Raw genomic sequence first — 12,688 nt, 5'->3', positions numbered from 1 at the left:
CTACTATCCAGCTGCAGTTGCTGTGCCACTGGGATCGGGGATGGTTCCCATTGCAACTATAATCCCGACATTCTTGCTTGTTTTGATGATCATCTCTAGCCCCTTGTCTTAGTGCAAATGCAGGCCAGCCACTCACTTATACCAGGAGGAAGTTGCGGCATAAGGAGGGATTGCCTAGGCCTGCCTGAGCTTGGTTTCCTTGTGCATGCGCCTACATGCATGCGCAATTTTGGCACTGGATGCATTGTTGACATGGCAAACTATACATCATCTGCAAGCATAAAAGGATAGAAGCAACCCATAATGTCTGTATTTTGATATATTGCACTGCAAGAATTCCTCACAAGACTCTTCCCTCTATAGAGTATATCTGACATCCTTACGCCCCTTACGCCACGAACTGTTCTCAAAATCAAGAACAATGGCACTCATCAACCGCATAGCCTCACATGTTATCGAAGAATTAGACAGCAAGATAGCATTTGCAGAACACCTTAAGACAATTAAAGAGAGCCTTGAGAATACACAAGACAAATTCCTCGACGGAATATGCGACGATGACCATGATGACGTTATACCTGCCTATGAAGAGCTTGAAGATTCTCAATATGAGATCTTGGAACTCATAGAAAAGACAGAATTCGCCATGTTTGAAACAGAAGCCGCTCTCCATGACCTTTTCACCGACAACAATGTTGATTCCAGTGTTAAAACTGAGATATCTTACTGCGTCAAGCGCTATCAAGCCTACCTAAGCAAATGTGACAAGGAATATGTTGAGACCCATGGAAGTTACACGGCTGGAACAGAGGAGGAAAACCGAGCCGACGCAGAGCAGTAGCCCCAGAGAGAGCCTCAGAGAAGGCAGCTGTGATGATGTTGCTGGGGTGTTTGACATATCACACTTTCCTGTGGCTTTAAAGTGCTTCTTTGCTTCATTTCAATTGTGTTTTTGAGTTATCTCTTATTTTCTCCATCATTTCCTCTCGCCAGCTTAGAAGGCATGAAGATACAATCCACAATGCCTGCAAGCAAAAGGTGCGGTGCAGTCGATGTGCAGAGGAAAGGACCTTTTCTCGCAATGATAGCCTTATACGACACATGCGGGTTTTCCACCCCGAAGTTGATTGGCTAGGCAAGCGGAAACGCAAGTCACCATATTTTTGATCAATCGACAAGGCACTTTGAAGGCAACAGTTTGTAGTTACAATAATTGTCCCTACACCAATTTCCCCTATTTCCTATGTGAATATGACGGACGCACGAAAAGATCTGCTCCGTTTTACTTATCTGCTTTATTCCAGTTTCAATTGTGTTTGAGTTGCCCTCCTTGCATATCTCTTGTCTTTTACCGCCTTCTCTGTTTGATTTTGTGTTATACATGGGTTGTTTGTTCCTGGTTGATAATTTTATTATATAGTTATCAAAAAACAATGATTGATTACTCATCCTTGCTTGCGCCAATAAGAAACCTTTAGTGCATCCCGGAAAATTAGAAATTCCGGATGCTATTGGAAACCTCAGCTACTGTAGCAATGTCAAATTCTAAACTATACACAGCTGGAATTAAGGGCTCCCATTGCAAGTGATGGCTTATACAAGCCCCAATAACTGCCTTGCTGCACTCTAAACTATCCTTTCACATATAAAGCTAGTGGTTATACAATGGCTATGCGTACTTTGAGCTTAAAATAATGACAAGTTCATTCCTACCGATGGAGTCTTTGACCGACATAATAACTCTACCAACCCGGAATCCTTTTAGAAGCTGCCTACGTTTCTAAAATCTCTTTTGCCGGGGCCAGCGGCTGTGCACGCCAGTGCGCATAACAAGGCAATCCAGCTCATGCAGGCCTAAATGACAAGATCCCTCCTCATGGTTGGTGCAGGGGAATCTTCCGTCAGGATATGCTCCAAGTTGCAGTGGAGCAGCCCAGCGGTGTATAGTTTCCCAGATCAGCGCCGGACCCGTACAAGCCACCGGTTGCAATTGGAACCCATCCCTCAATTCCAGTGGTGAAAAGTTTCCCAGGTCAGCAATAAGGCGCTGGTGCCACCTGCAACAAGTGCCTGGTAAACCCGGAATCCTTATGCGCAGCTCTGGGACCAAAGCATCCAAGCATGGATGACCAACCTGCATTTGAACAAGGCAATAAGTGCAAGGAGTGGTTTGGGCACTCACACTACAAAAACACGTGCAGTTGCTGTGCCACGAATTCTTTACTTTGGGGATTATATAGTCCGACCTCTGTCTGCAGGCATAAAAGGATAGGAGAACCCATAATGTCTTGATCTGTATTTTGATATGCTGCACTTTCTGTGTGCTTCCTCGCTTTAACCTTTATGATACCCTTTTCATTCAATTGTGTTTGGGTTGTCTGTTATCTTCTCTTCTTGCTCTTCTCACTAATTCCGTGCCTTCGCCAGCTGCTTATTTCATTCGACATATAGAATGTCGGCATCGCAAACGGATCCTCCCAGTAACGACCAAAGACGGACAGCAACAATCAGCCCCCCACCTCAACACTCCGCATCTAATGCCTATACGTTCGGCCAGGCTACGTCCAACCCACCAATATCCCATCATCGGGCGTATATGCCTGTGAACCAGGCTGGCATGGCCGGGCACAGCTACGGGTCTCCAGGTGCCACGATGCCAGCAAATCTACAGGCATCTGTAGCTTCAGTATCCGCAGCTTACTCCCACCAATTTCAAGGCCAAACTTTCCAATACGTGCCTGATTACCACAATACACAGTTTAATCCTCGCGGTTCAACTAATAACGGGGGCCTCAATGGCCCTACCTTGCCTCATCCCATCGACGCTTTCCCCACAGAAAATCAAGCCAACGCGGTGGGAACTTTTACGAGTCTCAGCGGCCCTCCTAGAGTCACCACGGCGAGCCGTCGACGACCCAGGCATACTATCAATAGAGCGATGCCACAGCCTGGCTCAGTGCCCCACAGCGACCAACACAATCACTCTGCATCTGCGATAAATATAGGGGCCCTGGGGGATACTCCTCGGAGTTATGTTCAGCAAGCTCGATTTCATTATCTCCGCGCCCTTGTGCACTACCCTAATGACACTGACGGGTTTCTTTCCATAGATGAAAGGGAATGCAGGAGAAGATTTCTGGAATCCCGTGGCAGAAATAATGCTGAACCTGTTACTCCAGTCAAAGGGCTTGATTGCGCGGAGGATGGACGCCCGGAGCCTAAAGAAACAAAAGAACTCACAGTTACCTTGGAATGCAAAGCCTGCATGAGTCAACTTATTGACACTGTGATGCTTCCCTGTGGGCATGCAGTGCTTTGTCACTGGTGTGCTCATCAGCATATGCTGTCAAGCAGAATGAACGAAGCAAAGCCTTGTCCTATGTGCCGCGGACATGTGAAACAAAATGTATTTTACCCGTTTAATTCCTAGTTTTCCATTGAAAAATGCTAACTGGGTTGGAAGATTCGGATATATCTCCCATAAATATCCGGAAGAAAATGGAACCAAGATCCAAACTCCCTTGCAAGTCGGAACCACACGAGACAGCAATAATATCTTAGTTCTTGTCAATTTCCTAGACTATAACTCAAGAACTTGATCAAATGTTTGATGTTCATCCAACCTCCTTTCCTCTATCTGCTGCATTTTTGCCCGAACAAAACCCTCCATCTGGTCCCGCTCATCTTGTGTTAAATGGGAAAGCCGATCATCAAGCGAGCTCAGAGGCCCAAAGTATTGTTCGTCGAGAAATGTCCAATAGATCTCGTCAAACATGAAGCTATTCCTGGCTGCAAGACAAAACCAAAAGAGCCCATCTTTGATAGAGAGCGCCATCCTTTCTGAAAGACGCTGTGATTCCTTTAGACTACCTTGGCGAATCTGTTCGTCTTCATGGACACGGAGCTCCTTAAGAAATAGTTCGAGGCGAGGGCAGTATCGATCCATAAAATTATCCAGGTCCCAAGCCTCGGGGTTTTCAAATAGGAGCCACCATGGAGCACTGTATGTAAATTCAGCGGGGGCGACATATGTATACTCCCAGTCAATGACACCAGTAACCCTCAAATCAGACTCTGTGACCAGGACATTCGATGGGCGCAAATCATCGCAGTAGAGGTGGTATCGGCCACGCTGTACTGGGAACCGTTGTGCTATATGCCGGAAAAGACAGCGTGCCACATATTTCTTCCGGCAGTTGTCTTCATCGGTGATGGCATCATTGCGTTGGTATTTGAGGTGCAGAAACTGTTGCTCTGCTAATTGCTGGAAATACTTGGAGGCGCTTTCAAAGGTGTGGTTGTAATCGACAAATTCGTTGGGAGGGAAATTTCCAACTCGTATAAGCTCGTTCATTTTGAGTGTCAAAGGCCGCTTTGCAACCCTCCACTCCCCAGAGTCGTATTTCAACCCTCCAATGTATTTAAATACCGGCTTGGAGAGCTCTAGCACAATGCGAGCCATTCCAGAGTAGGCAATCTTCAGATCCGACTCGGAGGCATCCGGATTCAAGCTTGGCGCCAACACAGAGGGATCTCGTAGGCGTTTCGAAAGCAAAGTGCCCTCAATAACTGTTGTAATGATATAAGGGCCGCCACTCCATTTACCTACGCCAAGGACAGTTGGGACGGGGATAGATGTGAACCGAGCAACAAAGGCCATCACTGAGGTCTCGTCGCTAGATTTTTCACAGCGGAAGCGGCTTCGGCCCAGGATGGGAAATCTAACAAGAGCATTGAAACCGTCTTCAAAGGTGACAGTACAGCACATATTGAATGCGCCAGTTGTGAAATCTGAAGCTCTGGTTGCTCGAAAACCACGACGAAGCTTGGAGGCAAGCTCGAGAGGCAAGGCTGGGGATTGTTGGAGAAGATAGTTCAACCAGGCAGCATATAGACTTTGCGACTTTTTCTCCGCCAACTCATCCCAGTGCATCGTGAAGAAAGTATTCCGTCGTCGAAAGGGAACCTCGTAAATGTGGTAATTTTGATCTACCGCTCGCGGGATTTGTCTGGCAGATGTCGGACCGAGCGAAATGGTGAACTGAATACAAAGAAGATAAAGAACCCCAGAAATAAGCAGGAGCACCTACCCTGTATTTCCAGATCTCTTCCCTCTGGTCAGATTTGGCGCTATTGATCTGCCCCTATTTTTTGCTGTTATTTTCTTTCTGTTTTGCCGTCTTGTACTCTCAGTATGCAGCTTTCAACGAAATCAAGTCTGTTTCTATGAGCTTGTCACGCTTGTTTTTGCTTCTATATAATATCCCTTCCAAGAAAAGTTCAGTGTAACGCATGGCGGCCTATATTGTCCTTCTTCGGGGTTTTAGCTGTCGGAGAGATACATTGATTGCCTATAAAAGAATGGCCTAGAGACAATTAAAATACAGGCAAAGGGTTCAGCCAGCCACCAAGTCGTAAACACATCATGTGCCCCAAGTTTGTTGAGCCATCCGCCCTCACATCATCAACCTCCTCCAAGTCTCGGAGGATCATGTCTATATATTCGCCTGCGCCGCTGAGTTTCATGATCTTTGCAATGGCTCGATGGACACCAAGGAACCGAGCCGATGGTGGATCAATGGTACGATTGGGATTAAGGGTGAGCGTGCGAGTAACGGGGAATAGCGGATCACGTAGAAAGGGGCTTTGCTCCATTGAATCAATTCTGTACTCATACGGTTTGCTCGTTGGTTCGAAATATATCTGGAATTCACCGAACGCCCGATGGTGATCATGTGTCAAGGTAAGAGCATTCAACGGGCTGTCGATCTTCGGGCCATCAATGAGATGAATAACGCCAGAGTCAAACATATTTAAAATCCGGAGAACGTTCTTCTTCGAGTCGCTCTAGGGCCATGCGTCAGTTACTCTAGTCAGAGACACGAGGTACATTCACTGCAGACATACCAGGTCAGTGTCCTGGGAAGAAACCGTAGTTAGACAATGTGGCAGAATGTGGGCAACCTCCAGATATTGAAATCGGTCGCTTGATTCGTTTTTCAATGGATTTCCGTCATCATCCTTGCAATCTTCCCCGTCCTGCTTCCACCGCCTGCCGGCTTCGCTTTTATCAAACTTCCGAGAAACCACGCACCGGTGATGATCACGCACGAGACAATTTTGTCGTAGAATAGATACACGTTGTGTCGTTCCAGTAGGTGTGGATGCCTGTATCGAGGACAATGACGTTGGCGTTGGTTGCGGGGTCTTCACAGAGGAAGCTCTGACTAAATTATCCGTATTAACATATGATTCTGGTGGGGAAGCGTATATTGATAGCATACGTGGAAGAAGGAAGTTCTCAACAATGTACTCAGCAAAACTTTCAATGGCGCCATTGGCGTTCTGCTTTTGATTCTGATCCCAGCTGGAGAAACCATCGAAAAAGGACAAGGCGACCGTAATGTCAGAGTCAATTGGATTTGCTACTCCTGAGCATAGGTTTTCATAGATGTGTGAGAAAAAGAACAAGAGAAATGCATCTTTGGAAGTGACATGCTCAAATGTGGCCTGGATAAGTGCTGCAGGTTTGTAACCAGGCTGTATAGACTGCTCCAAGCCGTGATGCTGGATCAGGTATCTGAAAAGGGTTGTTGCCACTTGACGTAGTTGAGGAGTTAGCGAGAAAGGTTGCGAGAAGTCCAATACCTTCTCTAAAGATGACTGATGCCGATGCAAAGCCATGATTGATAAAATCGATAAAGAGATTGTGGTAGGCTCTGCGTGAAGAAAGCGGAATGAAAAACTGTCGGCTTCGTATTGGTCGCGAGTTAGGAGGCCGAGAAAGACGTCTGCCGGAAACAATTTTTCCGCTCCGGTTCCTGCCCACATGACCCACATCTGGCCCCATGGCAATCTACCCCAAAACTACGATCCACAATCTCGAAAAGGGAAAGCCGTCGCTAGCACTTCATCGAATCCTCTCGTGTCACGTGTGAACAAAATGCCATCACCATTGGGTATGTGCCCGACGGTTGAAGCTGCTTGTGGCTGGGGCATTAAGCCTATGATTGACACCTGTTGGCATTCTGTAAATCTTAGCCACTGATTCTTCAGTACCGACTAGCATACTTATTATTCCCCGCGCTAAAAGCTGTGTTTGTTGAAGTTACCGGATCGGGAGTCTATGACAGCTTGGAATGGCATTTATTTGAAATGTGTCTGGGAAAAGTTCGAGCGGTTGAATGCCTGAACTGGGAAAGCCAAGGGAAAAGAACAGGGGTGAAACGCAAAGAGAACAAGGGATATGGACCAATGAGGAGTGGTAGCGGCCCTCCTGCCTTGGCACCAAAGCCTCGCCTGCTCATAAGAGGACGGCCATCCCTCCGTTACACTCCATCTTCCTTTTTCTCTTCTTTCCTTTAATTTTCAGTCCCGTATCTCCCGCCTGGCCTCAACCCACACTGGACTTCAATTTGTTCACTTTACCTTGATGCCATTTACCCTAATGGCGCCCTTTCTCCCCGCCGAACTCATCCTGCACATCCTTCAGCATGTACCGGATGTCACCAGTCTCTTTTCAGCAATCCTGACCTGCAAACACATTTACGCAGTGTTCGAAGCCCATAAAGATCACATCATGGAATCACTATCCCAGAATGAATGGGGCGACACACAACTCTATAGACATGTGAATGAGGGACTGAGGCCTAATGTACCGTGGAGTGGGTGCAAAGGTGAAAGAGAGGCCCGCAGAGTCCTGACAAGGCTCTTCAGACAACTGGTTTTCATGGTCAACATTATCGATTTCTCCAGAGAGACCACCAGATGGTTCTTTGTGGTCATATGGCAACTGTTTCGATCAACCAATGCTGAGGAGATACTTATTCCGGTAGCGATGCGCCTTGCCCAAACGTTTGTGCAGGCGGAACGAAAACCAGAAGCTGTCAGGCTGCTTCAGGCTATCTGGAACGGCGAGCCTCCATTTATGTATGCAAAAATAATGCCAATATACACAACCCGCCCTCCAACGCTGTTCCCTCTGGGGAACCAATTGATGGGCCTACTTGGCCAAGAGCATAGTCACTTCTCGTCACTGCAGAAGTCGACTGCTGAGATGGAGCGAGAATTTTGTTTTTTGCCGGTGGTGAAAATTGGGCAGCAAAATTTCTATGAAGTTGAAGATGTTGAAGTTTTTATGTTGCCTGATGCAAGCTTTGAAAAGTATGGGATCCAGTTTTGTTATCCCCGTGAAAAGCGCAATAAATTCCAAAGATGCTATCTTCAACAAAAAAAAAAAACGAACTTGGCTGGATCCTGTTCCGGTGCTGGTAAAGGTCGGAGAAGAATTCAGTCTCTTGGAGTGAGGTGTCTATGCAGCAGTATTTCCAATGACATACCCCTTCTGATGCGCGCTTGCTGTTCTATATGCTGACTTACACCCTTCATTGTTATTTGGTTTTTTTAATAATCCCGCTCTCTTGGGTTTTCAAATTTTGTTGGAGGATTCCAATGAGGCCTGCTATTCCCTACAGTATTGTTAGAAGCCATAACAAACAGCACCACTTGGAATTGACATTTTGATATTCAAAATCATCTATCGTCTATAAGCCCCAATAACTGCCTTGCTGCATATGGTCCGTTCTTGGGGCGCGAACTCTGGACTATCCTCCTGACTTATAAAGCTAGTGGTTACACAATGGCCATGCGTACTTTGAGCTTAAAATAATGACAAGTTCATTACTAGCGATGGAGTCTTTGACTGACATTCGGCTACAATTACTACTCATGGCCCTGCCACGGGATAATGCCAGGACCGATTACTAAAACTCCCGCTACGGCATCGTCATCATCACCTGATTGAACGGCTGAGAAATCGGGGACAAGAGATCAAACGAGGCCATTCAACGTTACAAAAATTGTTCTTCATGTCAAAGCAGGAGAAAAGAGTAGGACCTGATTTGGGAAGAGAAATAACAAGAGTAGGACACGATTGTCTGCTGCATTATCGCGTGCTTAAAGGAAAAGAAACACACGCCTACTGGTAAAGGAAAATGTTCGACAATATGCGAAAGAAGGAAGGAAAGCACCAACAAGATCTCAGTTGCCCAACCAAAACGGCGGCTCCCTAGAAGGTGTCGTCGTATACGAAGCTCATAGGCGTGAAGGCGGGAATGGCGTCGTTCATCGGTTCCTCAACATTCGTCTCGTCAATGTTGTCATCGTTAGCTGCATCCTCGCCAACATTGTCCTCAATAGCGGCATCCTCGTCAATATCGTCCTCGATAGCTCCACCGTCGTCCACATTGACATTATCTTCGCTAGCGGTGTGGTCATTGTTTTCCTCCTCATTTCTCTGTCGTCGTCGTTCCTCTCGTAGAACTCCTTCACGCCTATCGACCGCGTCATAGATGAGATTCTTAACTCTATGTTGGATATCGTTTGCGGACAGAAGCCTTTCCAACACCTGTGTGATGCTGGCGAGGGTGCCCTCTTGATTCTGGAGCACCGTGTCCAATTGTCCCCTGGCCATATCGCGATTGTTAATGGCCTTGACGACGTCCTTGTCTGCTCCTCCAAGCTCTTCCACGTGGTCTTGGACTTTGTCTGAGCCCCACAGCAGCCAACATAATCACCCTGCATCTGCGATAAATATAGGGACTCTGGGGGATACTCCTCAGAATTATGTTCAGCAAGCTCAATTTCATTATCTCCGCGCCCTTGTGCGCTACCCCAATGACACTAACGGGTTTCTTTCCACAGATGAAGGGCAACGCAGGAGAAGATTTCTGGAGCCCCTTAACAGAAATAATGCTGAACCTGTTACTCCAGTCAAAGGGCTTGATTGCGCAGAGGATGGACGCCCGGAACCTAAAGAACAGAAGCACAGTTAACTTGGAGTGCAAAGTCTGCATAAGCCAACTTATAGACACTGTGGTGCTTCCTTGTGGCCACGCGGTTCTTTGTCGCTGGTGCGCTGGTCAGCATATGCCGTCAAGCAGAATTGACAAAGCAAAGCCTTACTCTTGTCCTATGTGCCGCAAACCTGTGAAACAAAACGTATTTTACCCATTTAATTCCTAATTTTTTCATTGAAACATGCTAACTGGGTTGGAAGATTCGGATATATCTCTCATAAATATCCGGAAGAAATGGAACGAGCCAACATCATTAATGTTCTGGATAACTATCAAAAACTAAGCTACTCCCAGGCAGTTGTCTGCCTCTCCTCCACTCACTTTCGCCCACTACCAATTGTGCTCTCCAAGCTACAACTACCAACAATATCCCCAAGAATCGACATATCTGCTCCAATCCCAACCACCGAACTTCCACTCTGGCTACTACTTAGATTATGGAGCGAACCCCTATTTTTTTGAGGACGAAGCTCGGGAGCCTCGCCGAGGGGATTGCTCACGTGAGCTTGGAGCGGTCGATGCTGTGTCCGAACCGCTGAAAACAGAGGGTGTAAACGATACCGAGCGACTCTGACTCTTGCTCTTGCCCCGACGGCGGTGTTGATCTTCCTCCTCTCGACGGCTCTTACTCTTCTTGCTACCACGGCGCTGCCTCTGTTGCTCTTCCTCTTCAATTTGCCGGCTCCTGCTCCGATGATCCCTATCTTTACTCTTCCTCTTGCCGCGATGGTGGTCTTGGCCCTCCTCCTCGTCCCGACGGCTCTTGCTCTTGCTCCTGCTCTTACTGCGACGGCGGTCCTCCTCTTCCTCTTCCTCCTCTTCCTCCCCAACTTGGCGGCTCTTGCTCCGGCGGTCTGTGCTCCTGCTCTTACTGCGACGGCGGTCCTCCTCTTCCTCTTCCTCCCCAACTTGGCGGCTCTTGCTCCGGCGGCCTGTGCTCTTGCTCTTACTGCGACGGCGGTCCTCCTCTTCCTCTTCCTCCTCCTCACCTTCTTCTTCGTCTTCCTCGTCCTCCTCTGTTCTCTTGCTCTTTTTCCCTTCACCTTTCTGAGCCCGTTCCCCATTGTTCACTCTTGGGTGTAAGTATAACGCCCCCCCTTGGCATTGGTGTTCCTCCAGTGTGGGTTTGTCGTTGGGGCCTCCGGAATCTTGCATGGATTACCTATCCCACGCTGATATTTTTGTTCTTGCAGTCGTGCCTGGGTATAAATCATTTTGTCGATATTATTATCCGACCCCCTGAATGCCGCACGAAGATGCACCCGGAATTCATATGTCCACTCGTTACTACCTCTGAACATTACAGCCATCACTGTATGAACAAACCAGGCCTTTTTAACTGGTCGTAAAGGAGCCGTGGGATCGTGTTCCCACTCGGTCTCCACTGGCCAATATACAAGGCCCACTTTTTTGATGTCATCTTCCCCGTAGCGCAGGCTTCCTCGGGTGTGTTGAGTAGCTCTGGTCATTGGCACTTGGGTGTCACCGTCTCTCTCACGCAACTTAGAGGCTGTGGGAATGTGAGGCAAAGCTTTTTTATCGAAGTTATAGCCTCTCCCGCTAACAATTCTTCCAGTTCTAGCCCCATTTGGGGCGGTAAGATTGACGAGAAGTCTAACACCCTTGGCCCCCTGGCCGTACCAGGCTACGGGCTCACCTGTATCGAGGGAGATGCCAAATGCTTTCCCTGTTCTTCTTCGTAGGGTGGCCAGGTCGTTGCTTCCTTCGTCATCGGGACTCTCTTGATTCGAACTCTTGTCGTCAGACCTCTCGCTGTCAGATCTCTCGTCGTCAGACCTCTCGCTGTTAGATCTCTCGTCGTCAGACCTCTCGCTGTCAGATCTCTCGCTGTCAGACCTCTCGCTGTCAGACCTCTCATCGTCAGAACCCTCATTGTCAATACTCTCGTTCTGAGTACTCTCGTCGTCGGAATGTTCATCGCCGGTGCGCTCGTTATCAGTATGATTGCCGTCTCCCCGCTCATCATCACTACTTCTCTCTTCGTCACTTTGCGGATTTGTTCGTTTCTCTTTGCCTTTCACTTCCTGCCTGCTTTTTGTTTTGCTGTGTGTCGGAGTGCTAAGGTCATCACCACTACTTCGCTCGCCATCGCCTTGTGGATTTTTGCTTTTCTCTTTGCCTTTCACTTCCTGTCTGCTTTTTATTTTGCTGGGGGGTGTTGAAGCGGCAAGCTCATCATCACTACTCGGCTCTTCCTCACTTTGATAGCTGCCTATCACTTTCTGTTTTCCTTTTGTTTTGCTGATGGGTGTTGGAGTACCAGGCCTCTTGTCGCCTTTGGGCCTTGATTTCCCACGAGTATGTGTTGAAGCGCCGTCATGGCTTAGGGGGGTATAGAAGTATTCCTTCTCCGAGTCATAGACCTTAGCGGCTTTCAAGAAGTCCTTCTTTCGAAGTTGCCATCGTCTTGGGTATTTGCGCAGCTCAATAATATTGTCCATGCGTGTCTTAGCAATGTCAAATGCCTTAGGATCATTTTCTTTAATCGCCAACTCAATCGCACGATTGATGGATATAAAGTCGTCAATATCAAAGGTACCATCTGCAGCCCAAATGTTATGCTCTTTATTCCATGCTTCTACTTTCTGATTCACTTTGTGAAGCTCGCTCACGCCGTTCGTTTGGCTATTCCCACTTGTCCAGATAATTTTCATAACATGAGGTTCTGCTTCAGATTGAAATCCTCGGAAAATTCTGGACAGAGCTGCCTTTGATGGCCTGTTTGTTTTGGGAGGTGACATTTTTTTTTCGGATGGGTTCTTTCTCATTAAATTTGTGATGGAAATTGCTGTTTTCAACCAGGTTCAAGA

General features: G+C 47.4%; 3 protein-coding genes across 3 annotated transcripts; 1 reads left to right on the top strand and 2 right to left on the bottom strand.

Annotated features, from left to right (window-relative positions):
* Positions 1-421: 421 nt before the first annotated feature.
* Positions 422-841, top strand: HCAG_07851 (predicted protein; the record flags this gene model as incomplete). Its single annotated transcript, XM_001537492.1, has 1 exon — positions 422-841. The coding sequence occupies one exon, from the start codon at positions 422-424 to the stop codon at positions 839-841; it is 420 nt and encodes a 139-aa protein (XP_001537542.1).
* Positions 842-3,580: 2,739 nt separating this feature from the next.
* HCAG_07850 (predicted protein) lies at positions 3,581-6,684 on the bottom strand (the record flags this gene model as incomplete). The annotated part of the gene is made up of 5 exons (XM_001537491.1): positions 3,581-5,041; positions 5,091-5,144; positions 5,461-5,847; positions 5,908-6,227; positions 6,285-6,684. The coding sequence occupies 5 exons, from the start codon at positions 6,682-6,684 to the stop codon at positions 3,581-3,583; spliced, it is 2,622 nt and encodes an 873-aa protein (XP_001537541.1).
* A 2,383-nt stretch (positions 6,685-9,067) lies between these two features.
* HCAG_07849 (predicted protein) lies at positions 9,068-12,619 on the bottom strand (the record flags this gene model as incomplete). Its single annotated transcript, XM_001537490.1, has 5 exons — positions 9,068-9,546; positions 9,767-9,810; positions 9,964-9,985; positions 10,358-10,927; positions 11,149-12,619. The coding sequence occupies 5 exons, from the start codon at positions 12,617-12,619 to the stop codon at positions 9,068-9,070; spliced, it is 2,586 nt and encodes an 861-aa protein (XP_001537540.1).
* Positions 12,620-12,688: the final 69 nt, after the last annotated feature.

This window comes from Histoplasma capsulatum, genomic scaffold (assembly GCF_000149585.1).
Source record: "Histoplasma capsulatum NAm1 scaffold_9 genomic scaffold, whole genome shotgun sequence".
Classification (NCBI taxonomy): domain Eukaryota; kingdom Fungi; phylum Ascomycota; class Eurotiomycetes; order Onygenales; family Ajellomycetaceae; genus Histoplasma; species Histoplasma mississippiense.
This window is presented reverse-complemented; position numbering and strand designations above follow the sequence as displayed.